Source organism: Penicillium cinerascens, assembly GCF_028974065.1.
Source record: "Penicillium cinerascens strain IBT 15544 chromosome Unknown scaffold_4_segment0_segment1, whole genome shotgun sequence".
NCBI lineage: Eukaryota > Fungi > Ascomycota > Eurotiomycetes > Eurotiales > Aspergillaceae > Penicillium > Penicillium cinerascens.
The window spans coordinates 4353028-4369705 of NW_026695298.1; the positions used below are offsets into that span (position 1 = coordinate 4353028).

The following is a 16678-nucleotide window of genomic DNA, read 5'->3' on the forward strand; positions in this document are numbered from 1 at the left end:
TGAAATGCCATTGTATTGTTTTAAGTGAAACCATGATTCGACTCCTTTCGGCCATCTTTGATCTCAAAATTGGGGGCCCAAGGCGTCAGACAATCCCTATTGTGAATAATCGATTCTACACTTGTTAGAGCTTGAAACCTCAAGCGTTCGAAAGCAGCTCCCTTTCATCGCGCATAAAAGAATTCAGCAAGATTGAAAAGTTACATTAGCCTATGTAGGGAGCATATAATATTAACAGTTCTAAAGATCGAAGAATATGATCATTTATTCCCAAAGTTCGTAGTCGGGGAAGTAATGATCATGGATTCTTCGCGCGTAATCAACAAGAACAGGATAGCTTTTGATATCCTGTCTAGAAACCAAGCCCCTATTCACATGTTAGCGCAAGAATAGACAAACAATGGGTATTAACGTACGCAGTGCACACCAGACCAGAAATTATGAACCCAAACAGGACGGTGTCGGCTTCGGTGGGAGTGTCGCCACCCCAAAGCCAAAAGGGGCCTTCACGACCCCGGCTTTGGGCGCGGGCTGCCACCAATTGGTTTGCCGTTGTCTCCCAGATTTCCCGACGGAACTCGCGAATTTCATCTGGGCTGAAACTCAGGATTCCCATGCCTGTCAGGGTGCGCGTGATTTTGGTGTACAGTATGTTTCCCACAATCACCTGGAGCGGCCACGACAGAGAACCCAAGATCTTGGATCTCATGGTGTAATAGTTCAGCACCCATCTTTCGTGAGACTACAATCGAAATGGCATTAGAAACTATCATCCCGGGCGTTTCCTGCATGTCTTGGCTGTTTCACCTGGTAGAAATAGAGCTTCTCCTCGAACAAGGCTTTCAAGCTGATCTCGTTCAGCTCCTCGGCAGGCGAGAGGTTTTCTTTCAGATCCTCCAAAGTCCCCGATTCAACCAATGCTTTAGCAATGAGAGTCGAGTCCGACATAACCTCCGTCCGGCCGTCTGCATGTTTTATGGACACGTATGGTATTTTGTGTCGCGGGGCTTTGGTCACAGATCCTGTCTCGACGCGGTATGCAATATTTCCAAACCGTAACCGGGCCTCGAGCTTGGTCACAAATGGAGACCAGGTATAGCCTACATCATGCAAGCCCCGGAAGACGGTGATTTGGGGGGCCGACTTAGTAGACGAAGCCATCGTAGAGAGTAGGAGCTGGTGGCAAGGGACAGTGCAGAGCGATGATTGTAGAGCTCCTGGATCCGTCTCAATCGCCCACTTTAAATACTTCCTCCGCGTCGGCCTTCGGAAACTGGAATGTACTTGCCAAAGTTAAGGTTTCCTGCATCCGAGTGCTCCACCCCCAATCCGACTCGGGTCGCAAGCAGCCCGAAGAGTCCACTGGGCTATTGTTTTAGAGCAATCAAGGGTAGGGGCTGATGAGGCTGCGGAGCCCAGCATTGCATGAAGTTTCGGACATTCACGAATCTCCGCGCCATACGAAGCGACATGAAGGCTATCCATGGGCCGTCGGCTTCTGCGGCTTTTGAGGATCTACTCACCATCCGCCGACCCAAGCTAAAATCCTAGAGAGTAGAAAAGAAAGGCCCTCGTGTTTGATTTCATTCCATGTTTGGAAATTTGGTCTCCGGGCCACTCGATCCATTTTCTAGTCTATGGGGTAGCGGTGCTTCACGAAGTTAGGTGGGCAAACAAAGAAATCATAAGCATCCCGACTTTTTGACCTTTGAACCAGCTCTAAATCATTTTAAATAAGCAATGAATATCCGAATACTCTAAAGATCCTAAGAATTACAATTCAGGCAACCACTAGAAAACACCTATGATCTCGTACTTGAGATTGACTATCACCATCATGGGCATCGGTGCCATCTCCTAGCTCAGAGCTTAGACTTCTTCTTGCCGGTCACGTTGGCAATCTCTTGTCCGGACAGGAGGTTTTCGGGGTATGAGTTGCTCGGTCCCATGCCGGACGACGTGCGCCAGTTCGCGCCATCAACTAGAACATGTCAGCCTTCTCCGTTCCTTCGACGAGAGAAGTGAGTCGCCGAGAACTTACCAACAAGGGTTTGACCGGTGACATAGCTTCCGGCGTCAGAGAAGAGGTAGACGGTCGCGTCAGCGATATCACGGACGTGTCCGAAGCGGCCGAGGGGTTGCGCTTTGGTGTATGCCGCCTTGGCGTCGGATGGAAGCAGGCGCTCCAAGCCCTGTGCAAGTTAGATGATGTCTTTCATGAAGATTCTACGCCATAGTAGACTCACCTCAGTCTGAGCGATGGGACCTGGAGAGATGATATTCGAGGTCACGCCCCGCGGGCCATACTCGATGGCCACGGCATTGGAGAGGGAGTCAATGCCGGCCTTGGCAACGGAGACATGGGCCTGGAAGGGGTTTCCACGGTAGTGGAGAGTGGCACTGATGAAAATGATTCTTCCACCGGTGCCTCCAGGGTACGGTGTAACTGGCTGGTCTCAGCGATGCTATGAAATGAGCATTAACGGGGGTGGCTTACGAGTTTCCGAGTCCATTCTATGTTTCTTCCCGGACTCCATCAGATACGGCAAAGTTGCCTTGAGAGTGTTGTAAGATCCCAGAACGTCGATATCCATGACGGACTTGAAGGCATTGACAGAGAGCTGCTCAATGGAGGCGAGGAAGTTGCCCGCAGCACCAGCGCTATGAATAAGTCAGGACTTGTGCTTGGAAACTTGAGAACGGGGATCATACATGACGAAATCAATGGAGCCGAGCTCCTTGACACAGCGCTCCGCCGCTTCCTTCAAGCTCTCGAACTTGCGGACGTCCACAGCACCGATGCCGATGACCTTGGCGCCGGGTCGGATAGCAGCCATTTCTTTCGCAGCACTTTCCGTCTTCTCTACGTTGCGACCAATGATACAAGCATTAGCCCCGAGGTGGACGAGCGCGCGGACCTGGGCACTGCAGATGGTGCCCGCTCCACCGGTGCAGAAGACGACCTTGTTTGCTGGACCATGTGTCAGTTGAGCTTTCGGACTCGGTCGAGGAACTCACCGAAGATGCCATCTTTCCAGATGTCGCTCATATAATCAGACTTCTTCAAAGGCATGATGAATATCGGGTTGATGTCTGGGGAAGAGTAAAGACAGGGTGGCCGGTTTTATCAGATGAGCGCGGAGGTGAAGCAGTCCGTCGCCTTTTCCCCACAACGGCGGGTTGAACCTCGGTCCCTTCGGATGCGCTGCACTATGCGTTATGCGCAATCAGTAATCACAAAATTGCCTATACACCCGAGTCAATTAGACGTCTTTACAAACTATACATCGTCCGACATTCATATCTAGTGTCAATTTTCCTATCCCAACTCACTAGGCGTCTTGTATGCATTGACCCGACTGGATGTTATCTTCGCTGGGGAGGATGACGAACACCTGGTCATTACTATACTCGCTTTCATGCTACTTGCAATGTGTTATCTAGTGCTTTGGACTTGTATGGTATTCTGCAGGGATTAATCGACTGAACGGGGGCCACCAAAGATGAAAAACGTGCGGCCGGTGATTGGCGGGCGCGTCCGGTGGCAGCGACGTCACCGCCGCCCAAAGATTCAACTTTCTGACCATCAACTCCACGGCATCCCAGAACTCACGCGTCTCTCGGGCACTGTGCACTGTCTGCTCCTGACACCGGCGCTATGGCTTGTCCCATCACCGTCACCAAGTTCGTCGGCACCGTCTCCCTGGGCCTGCTGACGGTAAGCACGAAAAAGCCGGATTCCGATTCCGTCGCGACAGTATCAGCTAACGCAATTGCTCGATGCAGGGCATGTCCTATTCCACATCAGCCATCACGATCCCGGCTCTCAAGCTTCTCCCATCCTCCAGCACCGCCTCCCGCTGCTTCACCGAGGTGAAGCGCCTCAACCGCAAACACGCGCTGCGACTCTCCAGCATCGCCAATTGCTGCTTCCTATTTTCATTCAGCATCTCCCCGCCCCGACGAAAGCACCCCTACCTAATTTGGGTCTGCGTCATCTCCACCCTGGGCACCTACGGTCTTGACTTCTGGTTCAACCGCCACCTGGGATTGAAGACCTGGGCCCTGACTGCCATTCAAGACAGCACCGGTCTCTGCCTGTCCAAGTCGTGCGCCAAGAAGGACGAGGATCTTGTGGTCGTGGAGGCTGAAGAGGATGTCAATGGGGAGAGTGTCCAACGTGAGATGGACAGTGAGCGCCGGATGCAGCGCGCCCGCTCCTGGCTGGCTGCGATCGCTCTCTCCATGGGCATTGTGGGCTTGTGGGGTGATAAGAAGTGAGGCATCCGTCACATGCTTGAGCGAAACAGACTATGATCTGCTTCGATGGATGTATTTCCTTTCTGGCGCTATGGCGGAACACTGGTTGTTTACAGCATCATTTATATTCCAAATTTTTGACTACGCCAATGCTTCAATGATCGTTGACCGTGCTTGGTTATTGTCCCCTTCCCTTTGTTCATTTACATTGCGATGAATGACACGCAAATACGGTTCGATTTTATAGGGTAATACCGCTATACATAAACGTAGAAAGTACATGATAGGATTTGAATTATCCGGTTCCAACAAACGAATCCCGTACGATGGAAAGCGGGTTACCCGATAGTTAAGGTGGTCGAGTGGGGTGGGGGGTGGAGCTGACGATCCCTTGTCCCAAACTTGCCAGCACATCTACATCCCAGCTTGACTCTGTCCCACTATTATCCTTCTTGAGAATACTCTGTAAAATGTCCAACTTTCGAGCCTGGCAGGTCGATTTGTTCCTTCTGGTAAAACCTTTCACTCAGCACTTATATGCATGTTTTGACAATATTCTAGGAGCATTGGCAAGAAGACTCGTCGCTATCTGTTGATGCCCATCGCGAGGAAATTTTCGCTAAATATGTGGCACTCGGAGTCCGTGGTCGCGAGGTAATTTGATTTTGGCCCCCTGTTACTCCAACGAGAAAACTAAACTATAGGAATAGCCGTATCGAAACCAGCAGCGAAGACTAGAGGACAGGTCTGCACGAGATCTTCCGCAATATAGTCAAGAGCTATTGGATCGTATCCGCCTACCTGCTGAGCGTGATTTAAATGATGACCCATGTTGGCTCCGCACCTGCTATGACCCTTCCTCAGAAGACTTATGGGCTCAGATTCAAGATTATATTGATACCAAGATCGTCGGCCCAGTTACAGTTTATAACAACTCATCCTTGTATAACTTCGGTTCCAACTGGGAGAAGAGGGAATTGAGTCCGAGAGCATTGATCCCCAGCGCGATGAGGAAAATGGCTATGACCCAAAGGAGGATGAAAACCCTTGGATATGCTTTTATTCGGAGTATCTCTTCCGGTTAGCCGCAGGGCGTATCCATATCGTTGATGAAAAAACTTTGGCCTCCGAAGGCCCCGACGCAGGGACCGTCCTCGTGATGTGGTACGACGAGTGTGGACGGGCAATCCGTTACTATCGCGAGAAAGCGATGCATGCAGTGGAAATTGCGAATCTTGAAACTTGTTACCTCAAAGACTATGCGTGCTGGAATAATGCGGAAATTGGCGAATGTTATGAATGGGGTGAACCCTTAGGACCCCCCTACAGCGAAAACCGCGGAGAAACCTCTAAGTAGCAAATTTCATCTCAGTGGACTCACCTTAAATACAACTATTTTAGCTTCAATATGCGCTCTAAATACAGTGGCACCGCAAAAGTCTCCGTATTAGGGATTTTCCGGGATACCCCTGTCAGTTGGACATGTATTGTTTCTTACATAGATTGCAATGTACTTTAAAACAAGTATTCGATTGTAACTTAGAGACATCCGACTCCTCCCACACGGGGTATATCAGGGTGGCATGAAATTCTGCAGTGTGCAATGCCGATGATCGTCGGCTGCGGACATGACGGCGGGCCGATGCGGGGAAGCGGGGATTCGTAGGTGCTCAGAGAAACAAACTTCTCAAGTTGGCCCAACGAGAACGTCTTTCCTATCCGAGGGTACGTTATCGTACTGCATAATAAATCGCTGATTGATGCAGCTTAAAGGAATTCAAATCGAGTGATCTGCCCCAGGCCGGGAGTGATCTGAACGGAAGTAGAATGCAAATGCTGCGCCTCCCGTGCGGTCTCGAATTTGTAATCAGGCAACCCACCTTGGAATCAGCTATAATAAGCGTCTAACTTCTATACTTATCTACAAGGTATCTCACGGCTCGCATCGATTACTCCTCACTACTTCTTTTGCATCGACATCTCAGGATTGCCATTTTACAATCACCCGACATGGCTACAACGAAAGCCCCGATCAAAGCAGTATTCTTCGACTTCATGGGCACCTGTCTCGACTGGCATAGCAGCGTGGCTCAATCGTTTCCTCCCGCAATCACCAAAGACGACGCATCCCAGCTAGCCCTGGAATGGGCTGGGTTTGTAGACCCCTAACAGCTGACTCGAAAATAACATGTTGAAGTTCAATCCCGAGGACCGGGTCAGATCGAGCTGTAGACGAGTCGTGCCATTTGCATGGACAAAGACCTCGAGACCCAGTTCTTCTCGGATACTTTGGATCGCCTTCTGCACTTCTGGCCAGGCGGGCTGGGCATGCCATGCTGCGATCATTTGTCGTTTAATCTCAGAGTTTATGTGGGCTCTGTGCTTTGGAGATTGTTCGAGTACCAGATCCAGGACTCGGGAAAGAGTGATGTCGATATCTTCGGGCTCAAGGCCTCGAAGGAAGCGCTGGTTGTTCTCGATAAAATACAACGTACCAGAAGGCATTGCAACTGGTCAAACTTCAGGCAGAGGAAGTTGTGCTGGTTGCAGCCCACGCATATGACCTCCGGGGAGCCCAGAGTGTTGGCATGAAGACCATCTATATTCATCGGTGGACTGATGACATTGATGAAGATATGGGGAAAGTGAAGAAGGAGTTTGGTGTGTTTTTGGAGAATATGGAAATGCTTCCTTTTGCTATTTCAAAAATGATGTAAATTAAATCATTGCCTTTTGGGGGGGGGGAGGCACGCTCCAATGACATTGAGTTTTAATCTACCACAGGACCCCGTGCTAGCGATAGGCGAAATGACCGAGATAGATTAAGCCCGCAACGTTACGGAGAGCGCGGAGGCATCGGAAATGACACTGGGCAGGTGTATACACCAGGGCTGGCCATTGTTGGCGCCCCACAACCGTGCTCCACTGATGACGTGGCTGGGCGATAATTGACCCCCTTTTTGTCGTTTTGCTTCTTATCCATCCGCCAAATACTTAATTCTTATAAGAGTATTCAAATTGACATGCATGGCCGATCGTCGCTCGTATAGATCGAGTTGGTCGTGTACCGACGGGTCGCTGCGTCTCTTTCTGGCTTCGGAAGTATGAAGGGCTTCAGCGTCCACTTGACCCCTTGATTCGCCCTCGCAGCACCTATTTTCTTATTCTTTCACTCTCCACGAGATCACTCATTCTTATCCGGTCATATCCGACCGCAACATGCGAAAAATCCCCACGGGCTGAATTCCTCTGATCTGTCCACCTCGTGCCGCGAACCCCGGCGTCCGCTCCTTATGACCAAAATAACATCCTACCCGCGCACTCTCCGCCGAGTGCTGGTGCGCCACCGTATAATCCGCTCTCTCCTCATCGTATTCATCGCATGGAACCTAATCGAACTCAACCTGATCCTGCGCCGCATCTCCGAATCAGATATCAGCTACCGCGAGCGACCCCGCCGACAAGAGCGAATCTATATTGCAAGCGTGAATTGGAACAATGAAATTATCCTCCGCAGCCACTGGAGCCAGGCTGTCCTCGATCTCGCTTGGAATCTCGGTCCAGAGAACGTATATATCAGCATCTATGAGAGCGGCAGCTACGATAATACAAAGGGTGCATTGATGGACCTCGACGTGGAGTTGGATCGCCTTCGCGTACCCCGAAATATCACTTTATCGCATGTCACTCATGACGATGAGATTAATGCGCCTCCTGGTGATGAGGGCTGGATTGTCACGCCGCAAGGGAGGACGGAGCTCAGGCGTATCCCGTATCTGTCTCGGATACGGAATTTGAGTCTGGAACCGCTGTACGAGTTGGCAAAGCAAGGTATCACATTTGACAAGATTCTTTTCCTCAATGACGTTGTTTTTACGGTATGTCTGTCTTGGTTCCCCACTGAAAAGCACAAGCTAACTGTAAAAGCCAAACGATATCTTCGAGTTATTAGACACGAACCACGGCAACTATGCCGCAGCTTGTTCAATGGACTTTTCCAAACCACCTCACTATTATGACACCTTCGCTCTACGCGACGCCAGCGGACACGAGGCCATCATGTCAACGTGGCCATTCTTCCGCGACTCTGTCTCCAGACACGCTATGAAAAGCATGTCCCCAGTCCCAGTAAAAAGCTGCTGGAACGGAATGGTCGCCATGCCGGCCGCTCCGTTCATGAGCAAGTCTCCTCTTCGATTCCGAGGAATCCCAGACTCCCTCGCAGCCTCTCATCTCGAAGGCTCCGAATGCTGTCTTATCCACGCCGACAATCCGCTGACTGCCCAACACGGCGTCTATGTTAATCCTCTGGTGCGGGTCGGATACAGCGGGCCGGCCTATGTGGCTGTGAACCCGGCTATAAATTGGCTATCTTCGAGGACCATTCTACAGGGGCTGTGGACGAATCGGTTTCGTCGGTGGACTAGTTCTCCTTGGTTTAAGGAGAAATCTGTTTCCAACCGTGTTGCTCAATGGACTGCTTTGTCTGACGAAAACAGGGAGCCTGGTCAGTTCTGCATTATCAATGAGATGCAGATTCTCCATCCTTGGGGGTGGGATCATGTATAGTACATTTCATATAACGGATTCCATGCTAGGAACATATCCAATGATGGCAGGGAGCACTGATATAGACTAGATCATAAGAAACAAAGCGTAACGGGTCATCAAGTTGCCACTACCTAGCTCTTCCGCTCCATAATTCCAACAACCTTCGCGCGCTTCTCATCCCACTCATCCCAAACGATTGAAAAAATGGCAGTATGTCGCCCGGGCGCCTCCCCCGACGTTCCATTTCTTTTCTCCAAAGCATCTACAGAAAGTCCAACCGCGCCTCCCGGAAATGCCCTTTCCCATCGCAAGATTCCTTCCAGCTCGAATCCCATCCGCAGAGCAGCTCTCCTAGACGACTCATTCCCGGCATGGCACTTCCACTCTACGCGCCTCAGTCCTAATCCACCCGCAGACGGCGGGTCAAGTGTATACTGCAGCAGAAGCCCTATAGCGTTCGACGACACGTGCGAGCGCTGGAACGCCGGGAAAACGATGATGCCTATTTCCGTAGACGCATTTTCACGGTTCGTTGTTGCCAGGGCAATAGCGCCGGCGTAGTTTGCATTGAAGTCTTTCTCGGGGTTCGCTTTGTCAATGATAGCGTACAGGCAGTCGCTGGGCGGCGAGTTTATGTATTTTTCGTAGAAATCTTTGAACTCTTCTTCTGTTTCGCCGGCAGGGAAACTCAGATATGTGAGTATTTCTGGTTGCGCCCGTTTCTCTTCAACGAATTTCGCAGTGTGTAAGCTGGGCTGTTCGGGTTAGTGCCATCTTGTACTCTGTGTGGGCGGAATGGGGAAATGCTGACATCGAATGGTTCAAGAGCAACCCGATCATTCCCCAGGCGTCGCTGTTCATAGTAGAATGACATGGTGAATAGCGAGACGGAAGATACCAAATCCTCTAAATTCTGAAGACGGAACCTGATCTTACTGCGTTGGCTCCTTTTCGCGTCGTGACATTGGTCATCAGTAAACATGGGCACGAGCCGTGAGCACGTAGAGAGAGCTATACCAATTTAGGCTTGGTTGCAAATTAAACTGCTACCCGGCTGGTTCTTTTTAGGATCTCAGCAGTGGACATGGCTCTATTCAAGCTCTTCCATCACAAGTCACCGCTTCCTCAGGAGATACGATTGTATGCGAAGGAACAATTTTCATATGTCTAAAGGCTGATCGTATTTTCTGGAATTTCCTTAGTGTATGGAAAACAAAGTGAATCATTGCGGTGGACTTCTGCTACGTGATCCCAAATACAAACTCATCAAGCTCCTTGTACGCCTCTTCAATGTTGTCATTGCAGATGATCTTATCATGATCGCGCTGAGACTCGGCGTACTCAATTTCGACTTTGGCCCGGGAGAGCCTTTCCCGAATTTTCTCCTCGCTCTCGGTTTTGCGACCTCTGAGACGCGCCTCGAGTGTTTCAAAGCTGGGTGGCTTAATGAAAATATACCGCGCATCAATGCTGGGGTTCGACTTCAACTGCTTGACGCCGTCTATTTCGATATCCAGGATCACTACCAACCCTTTGCTAGTCAGATCATCGACGGTCTGCTTGCTCGTGCCGTAGTAGTTGCCACTGAAACATGTGTGTTCCACGAAACTGTCTTGCGAGAAGAGGAATGAGAACTCGGAGGGAGAAACGAAGAAGTAAGCAACGCCTTCTACTTCGCCCGGTCGCGGTTTTCGTGTTGTATGAGATACGGCTAATCCAAATGTGTCAGGGTGTGCGTCGACAAGCTTTTGGATCAGCGTTCCTTTGCCGACACCGGAAGGTCCGGAGATGACTATAGGTCGACGATCTTGAGGTGCTGCGGGGATGATGTTAGCCTGGCTCCTGGGGATCTGGTTGAAAGGTGAAGGCGCACACGAGACCATTTCTGGGGATCAAGAATATCACGTCAACCAATGTCACGTCTTCCGAGTAAGGTACTCGTAAAAGGATGTTTCGCTCCTAGACGGTCAACGAGGTAATGAACGAAGAATCCAGAATCCAGAATCCACTGTGTGCCCAGGCGATTGCTCAGACCCTCGCTCTCGCTTGAGTCATGCATCCCTTACGCGGCTTCCCGCGTTATTGGCACCGCATCATTGTAGGTAGTCTGCTGCGTCAGTCTACCCTCTTCAGTAATTGGGCTCAGCTCTGCGATTAATGCTTGAATTTTTATAGATCCCGATAAATCAGTCCTGGACACACAAATAACAAGTCTAACAAGTCTCCCAATGTCCATTTATTTTCTCCGATCGCTATTTACAGGTCATGTTTTCAGGCGACACTGTTGCCGTTTCTCCTGTGAATAGATAGCCCGAGGCACAAGTGTAACGTCCCGCTAGGTTTGGATCGCCCTTTCCATTATAGCGAGAAACCAACGGACTGGTGCAAAGGCTTTCATCATATAGTGCATTAGCTACAAGATGTGTAGTTTGGAACATCTGAGATGAGCACAAAGTGGAAGCTTGAGTGGAGTTCGGTTCAGAATAGCAGATTCATAGCCGAGTCTCCATATTATATCGGCGATTGACACATCACCGAATCAAACAGGTATGTCGGGCTTTTCGTCTGCCAAGGAAGTTTCACTAGCATCAGCCGGTGCCAAGGCTGGTGCAGGTGCAGGCACAGGCGCAGGAGCAGGTTTTGGTGGATTCGGCGCAATCCAAAAGACAGGATACCGCCGTTGCAAATTATTCAGCAGCAAAGCACAGCACATAAGCATCGTGGACGACAGCAGCACTACGGGCAAGTAATACCACGAAAGTTGCCAGATGTCTTCATCGGTAGCTGGGAGCAAAGCAGTAGCACCGGCGGGGGATGAGTCGTGCCGGTAAGTTGCATCACGACGATAGCAATAGCGCTAGACAATGAAGCGGCTAGCCAGCGCAATGACGCGAAACGCGCTTGGTCTGGCATGAGACTGAACAGTTTGGTGACGCAGAGGCCTGTCAAGGCGCTGAAGAAATGCCCGAATACCAAGGCGCGTGGTTGCGCGAGGGGGCTTTCGATAGCACCGAAGACGAGGACTGCAGATGCGCCCTGTTGGTTTGAGTCAGATCAAGGATTTTCGTGTAGGGTGGCAACCCCTTTTGGGCCTGGGACTTACGTATGACGCGACGATGCCTGGCACATGGCGTTCTTTGAAATAGTCGGAATAATTAAAGATTCCTTGCAACACTGAAAGACCGCAAAAGGCAGTAATGAAAGACCATGCGGCTATTTGCCACGTTGGCAAGGGTGTTGGAGACTCTGGCCGGTAGCCCAACCAGTGGCTGATCCACCGCGGGAGACGGGAAAGACGGGAAGCCGCCATGGGGCCAGAAAATTCAAGTGTATAGCTTTCCGGTCATTGGGAAAGAAAGAATGTCATTTGCACATTATTTCAAAGCAAGTCCCTGCGCTAGTGCCATTTAGGGTGAGGAGAAAAGCTGGTGAGGAGAAGAAAAACGCGTGCGGAGAAGGCCGAGGTGTGGGGCGGTGTTTGGCTTCGTAATAACTAAAATTTCTCTTTGTAATTCCATTCCTCGGGCTTTGCTTTGGCTTGCTTTGTTCATTTGTCTATAGAATTGCCTTTCCAGGCATTATATCAATACATTATATCGCGCTATTTATCATACAGGAAGATCGGCCGGCAGATCCTGCATCAATTCGCGGCTCACAATATGGGCCTCCCCAAGCGTGCCTTTCATCACCAGAACCAAATCATCCACTGCTCCTAGGAACTTGAGATAGGAGCTGACTGCAACGCAGAACTTGCGGTAGCTCTCATCGCGAATTAGATCCTTGCTCAACATGATATTGATCTGGTGTGAACGCCAGTATTCGAAGCACCGTTTGAGGAGTGGTGTTGGGAGCACCTCGGGCAAGGGATCGCCTGTTTTGAGGGCCTGCTCGACGACTCCAAGGACGGCCATGACGTCTCCGATGTTACGGTGATCGAGAAGGCCAGCCTGACGCGCAAGCCGGAGTTGGAGTTCCTCTGGTAGTGATGCTGACAAGTAGAGTAGACGGCCTATGTGCTGGTTGAGCTCCTGACACAGCGCCTTGACCTGGGCGAGGCGATCGCTGTCAAAGGGCGAACTAGAGAACTCAAGACGCAGTAATGCAACGGGTCCGTCGAGTCCGCTGAGGGTTTCGGCAACGTCAAGTGCAAGCTGTTCAGCCACCATGCCCTCGTTACGATCTGGCTGGCCCCAGCATGAGAGGAGCAGGGCATAATGGTCGGAGAGTCCTCGAATCGCATTTGATAGCGATTTGCAAACATGTCGCGTTGCAGAGGGTGGCCGTGGGAAGATTTGCACAACCATGGCCGCCGTGGATCCCACGAGGACCAGCAGCAATCGTCGCCAAAAGACACTGTATCCCAAGCCGGGGTTTCCATATGTGGGAATGTGTCTGAAGTTCCAATATTAGCATTCGAGCCCTCAACAAAATAGCAAGCTACTTACGTATCATCGTAACTGTAGCCGATGACCAGGATGCATGTCGCACCACCCATAATCGTAGCCTGGAGCACAGCGACGGGAGCAAAAATGCGTCCCCACATCAAGAGCGTAAGAACAACAGCCATAACCGCACCCAGGCCGTACGGGTTACCTGATCCATTGCCTGAGCCAATATACCATGCCACCAGACCAGCAACACCGCCAACAATGGTTCCAATGCCACGAGAGACGAGGGAAAGAGTAAAGTCCGACATGTACACGACAACCGTAGTCTGACCCATGATCAGAGCCCACAGTCCTTTCTCCCGGTAATAGAAGCCGGCACTGGACGGAATCACCGCAGGAATCGCAAGAGCAACAGTTACGACAACCATACGCAAAGCGTACATGCCCTCGTAGCTGATGAGCCAGTGATAGGTACCAAGGATGATGCGTCCAAGACCGCTGCGCTGTTTCACTCGGTATCCACGACTAATTCGGAGAGCCTGCTGAGCCTCTTTAGACTGTGCTTCCACGACATCAGGGTCTACGCTGGGAGACTGGACTGCTGCAACGGGTGCCACGGCACTTCTCCGGAAGACCCAGCTGAAGGCATAGCCCAGGCCTTTTGGAAGCCACAGGCGGATTTTCTGACGCTCTTTCATAAGGCCATCAACTTGTCCCAGTACTCGCTCCCAGGCGTCAGCAACACCAAGAATGCGTTCTTCAAAGACCATGCCAAACATAATGCCTCGGACCTTGTGCATAGAAGAGCTGTCGAAGGCCTTGAGCTTGCCATTCTCATCGAAGATGTCTTCATTAGTCTGAAGAAGGCGTTCCGTTGTCTCCTCTGCATAGGTTGCCCGCAGGCTCTGAAGTGTCTCGAGGGCCGTGTGGCTGCGCTGGTGGAGCTCATCTACATGCTGCTTAGACGGGCGACCAAACCAGCGAGCAGAGTTCACGGTCTTGATACACTCAGCGACAACGTTGCTCGCTTCCTGGCACGCGGGCAAAATCGTCTGGCAGGGCTGTCGAATCGCATCAATCATTTCCAACCGCAGACTCTCGTGTTCTGGGCTTCGCATTGCCTGGACCATGTGGACACTCTCCATCAGTTGGCGCATGCCAACTTCGCGGGGACGTTTCTTCTCGTTAAAGTCAACATCGGATTGATTTGCAGAGTCAGCAGTGAGTTCACAAAGCTTCCCCAGCTTGGCTTCTCCGCCAAGTCGGGCAATATGAAATTCCAGCAGGGATAGACCGGCCACCGATGCTTGACGGATGGGCTCCTTCAAGCTTTTGACGTCGTCGGCATTCCAACGGCCAACGGAGAAGTCTAGCGGCAAAAAGCCGAGTGCAGACTCGATGCTTTTGTAGGCCGCGATAGACTTTTGCTTCAGCTTTTGTAGGTCTTTCATTTCCAATTTCTCGTCCTTGATCAGGCTGGCGATAGTCACATCGAGTGGACCCTTCAGCAGTCGCGAAAGGCCCTCCATACCGTCAAGAACTGTATGAGAAGTCGACTTGGGGAAGAAGAGTATCTGGGAAGCCAATCCCAGTCCAATCCCGATAGCCGCGGGCTCAATCAGGACCTTGGCAATGGTTCCGTTAAAAGAGGTCAGCAGCGGACCAACGGTCAGGAAGATATCCATAATGATGGTTCCAAAGATCTGGAACAGCGTAAACTTGGGATTTTTAGCACGCAAACGAGCCTATCGGTATGTCAGTGTCCACTCTGATTGTGCAAATAGCTCCAGCATCTACTCACCAAGAAGTAGATCATGAGGCAGATGAGGCAGAAGTAAACGGCAGTGACGCGAGCATCCAGCATCCATCCGGAGTAGACGAGCTCCTGCTGGATGAGTTGAATGGGCTTTCCCGTCGATTTAGCCTGGGAATACGCCGTTTGACCCAGGGCCTGTATTCTGGCCTGCGTCTCAGCAGCCGGTCGCGCCGCCATGGCCGCCTTCATGGCGATGACACCCCAGGCCCAGCCAAGGGCCATGCCAATGATGAGAGTGAGCGCTCCCAGGATAAAGATAAAGACAATACCCGTGGGAGGCACCATGAATAGGACCAAACTGATGACCAATTAGCATTAGCAATTGACTCGATGCGAATCTGGCATTCCAACTCACGTCGCAAAGAAGGTCGCGGTCCCGATCTGCTGCAGGGACGGGCCGATGAAAATTAACAACGACGCGACCCATGCCGCCACGGAACAGCGAAATAGCACTTTCAGATCGCGCGCATTGAAATGATCCAGCCAGCCGGGCAGCTTCCTGCGCGGCTTGGAGACTGGGGTCTCCTTCGCGGGCATCGCGGAGTCTTCCGCGCTAGTCGACGGGGACGGTCCCTCGGTCCCGACATTTTGTCGGACGGAATCGGCCATGACCCTAACCGATTTATTTCATCGAGATCGAGTGCCTTGAAAGAGAATTAAAACCCAGGGATGAAGAGTGAAGCCGGAAAGGGAGAGACTTAATCACCCATTCCAGGTGAAAAGGAGGGGAAAACAATGCGCTGAGGTAAGAACTTTCTTTCCATTTTGTAGTTTGGGTCGTGGATCGGCGCTATCGAGTAACTATTTGGATCCTAGACGGGCCTCGGCTGAGACGTGGGTCGGTTCCGTCCGACAAAGACCTGCCAATGCAAAAATCGATGCATGACCTGTTGTTCTCGGTCTGGCTGCCAACCGCGACCGTTGCGATGTGCGCCTAACTTTCTACGACTGACTTCCGTACGTCTCCTTCGAGGATGTTGTCTCCGTATGATGAGATAATTCGAACGGGGTTACTGGGACTGTCTCAGGTTGCTATCCGTAGGAAATGGAGTCGACGAAAATGGTCTGACTCTAGGGAAGGACCTCCTTTGGTCGCGCCAGTTACCTCTATTGCCCCTCTGGTGAATACACAGCCTCTATAAATAGCTTTGGATTACGTTAGTCAATCAACGAACCTCAAATTTGAGCCTCAGGCGGATGATCGGTATCGCACAACCCCAGTCGATCTTTCTAAATGCCGGTCTGGTGGAAAGGGGCGGTAGATCAACCGGAAAATTCGCTAGTCCAAGGGAAGCGAGGTCTAAGCGCATCGACCTCGTGGCTAACGATCACTTTAAATCGCAGGGCTGATCCAGTCCCACACCTGCATGCGCACGAGGGTTGATTCTGCACGTCAATAAAATAACCAATCCGCTGCCGCTACATATTCACCCCGACACAACCCCACCAAAGCGTGATATGAGAACAAATCGACGAATCTGTCATGTTGTGTCAAATGTCCAACGTGAGAAAAATATTCAGGGTTTGCCTCTGTGAGTGGGGATCCCGGTCGGCCTGCCCAATAAGGCCGGCCGCGGTGGGAACCATCCGTGGTGTAAAGCGGAGAACCAAATGTCGTGATCGGTTTTGAGGTTTTCGAAGAAAAAAAAAAAGCTTATCCCGC

General features: G+C 51.1%; 9 protein-coding genes across 9 annotated transcripts; 3 read left to right on the forward strand and 6 right to left on the reverse strand.

Moving 5' to 3' along the window:
• Positions 1 to 264: 264 nt before the first annotated feature.
• On the reverse strand, positions 265 to 1161 carry N7498_010780 (glutathione S-transferase family protein; the record flags this gene model as incomplete). The annotated part of the gene is made up of 3 exons (XM_058457836.1): positions 265 to 367; positions 417 to 742; positions 808 to 1161. The coding sequence occupies 3 exons, from the start codon at positions 1159 to 1161 to the stop codon at positions 265 to 267; spliced, it is 783 nt and encodes a 260-aa protein (XP_058304735.1).
• Positions 1162 to 1862: 701 nt separating this feature from the next.
• On the reverse strand, positions 1863 to 3073 carry N7498_010781 (SDR family oxidoreductase; the record flags this gene model as incomplete). Its single annotated transcript, XM_058457837.1, has 6 exons — positions 1863 to 1981; positions 2042 to 2192; positions 2247 to 2446; positions 2498 to 2661; positions 2713 to 2971; positions 3019 to 3073. 6 exons carry the CDS (start codon positions 3071 to 3073, stop codon positions 1863 to 1865), a joined length of 948 nt encoding a protein of 315 aa, XP_058304736.1.
• Positions 3074 to 3585: 512 nt separating this feature from the next.
• N7498_010782 (uncharacterized protein) lies at positions 3586 to 4281 on the forward strand (the record flags this gene model as incomplete). Its single annotated transcript, XM_058457838.1, has 2 exons — positions 3586 to 3718; positions 3787 to 4281. Exons 1-2 carry the CDS (start codon positions 3659 to 3661, stop codon positions 4279 to 4281), a joined length of 555 nt encoding a protein of 184 aa, XP_058304737.1. The 5' UTR covers positions 3586 to 3658.
• A 449-nt stretch (positions 4282 to 4730) lies between these two features.
• N7498_010783 (uncharacterized protein) lies at positions 4731 to 5617 on the forward strand (the record flags this gene model as incomplete). Its single annotated transcript, XM_058457839.1, has 4 exons — positions 4731 to 4772; positions 4822 to 4914; positions 4971 to 5177; positions 5234 to 5617. 4 exons carry the CDS (start codon positions 4731 to 4733, stop codon positions 5615 to 5617), a joined length of 726 nt encoding a protein of 241 aa, XP_058304738.1.
• A 776-nt stretch (positions 5618 to 6393) lies between these two features.
• On the reverse strand, positions 6394 to 6765 carry N7498_010784 (haloacid dehalogenase; the record flags this gene model as incomplete). The annotated part of the gene is made up of 1 exon (XM_058457840.1): positions 6394 to 6765. The coding sequence occupies one exon, from the start codon at positions 6763 to 6765 to the stop codon at positions 6394 to 6396; it is 372 nt and encodes a 123-aa protein (XP_058304739.1).
• Positions 6766 to 7553: 788 nt separating this feature from the next.
• Positions 7554 to 8829, forward strand: N7498_010785 (glycosyltransferase family 69 protein; the record flags this gene model as incomplete). Its single annotated transcript, XM_058457841.1, has 2 exons — positions 7554 to 8138; positions 8188 to 8829. 2 exons carry the CDS (start codon positions 7554 to 7556, stop codon positions 8827 to 8829), a joined length of 1227 nt encoding a protein of 408 aa, XP_058304740.1.
• A 113-nt stretch (positions 8830 to 8942) lies between these two features.
• On the reverse strand, positions 8943 to 9685 carry N7498_010786 (GNAT family N-acetyltransferase; the record flags this gene model as incomplete). Its single annotated transcript, XM_058457842.1, has 2 exons — positions 8943 to 9566; positions 9623 to 9685. The coding sequence occupies 2 exons, from the start codon at positions 9683 to 9685 to the stop codon at positions 8943 to 8945; spliced, it is 687 nt and encodes a 228-aa protein (XP_058304741.1).
• Positions 9686 to 10052: 367 nt separating this feature from the next.
• N7498_010787 (guanylate kinase) lies at positions 10053 to 10694 on the reverse strand (the record flags this gene model as incomplete). The annotated part of the gene is made up of 1 exon (XM_058457843.1): positions 10053 to 10694. The coding sequence occupies one exon, from the start codon at positions 10692 to 10694 to the stop codon at positions 10053 to 10055; it is 642 nt and encodes a 213-aa protein (XP_058304742.1).
• An 853-nt stretch (positions 10695 to 11547) lies between these two features.
• On the reverse strand, positions 11548 to 15624 carry N7498_010788 (uncharacterized protein; the record flags this gene model as incomplete). The annotated part of the gene is made up of 5 exons (XM_058457844.1): positions 11548 to 11847; positions 12426 to 13203; positions 13257 to 14944; positions 15001 to 15313; positions 15371 to 15624. 5 exons carry the CDS (start codon positions 15622 to 15624, stop codon positions 11548 to 11550), a joined length of 3333 nt encoding a protein of 1110 aa, XP_058304743.1.
• Between the last annotated feature and the right edge of the window lie 1054 nt (positions 15625 to 16678).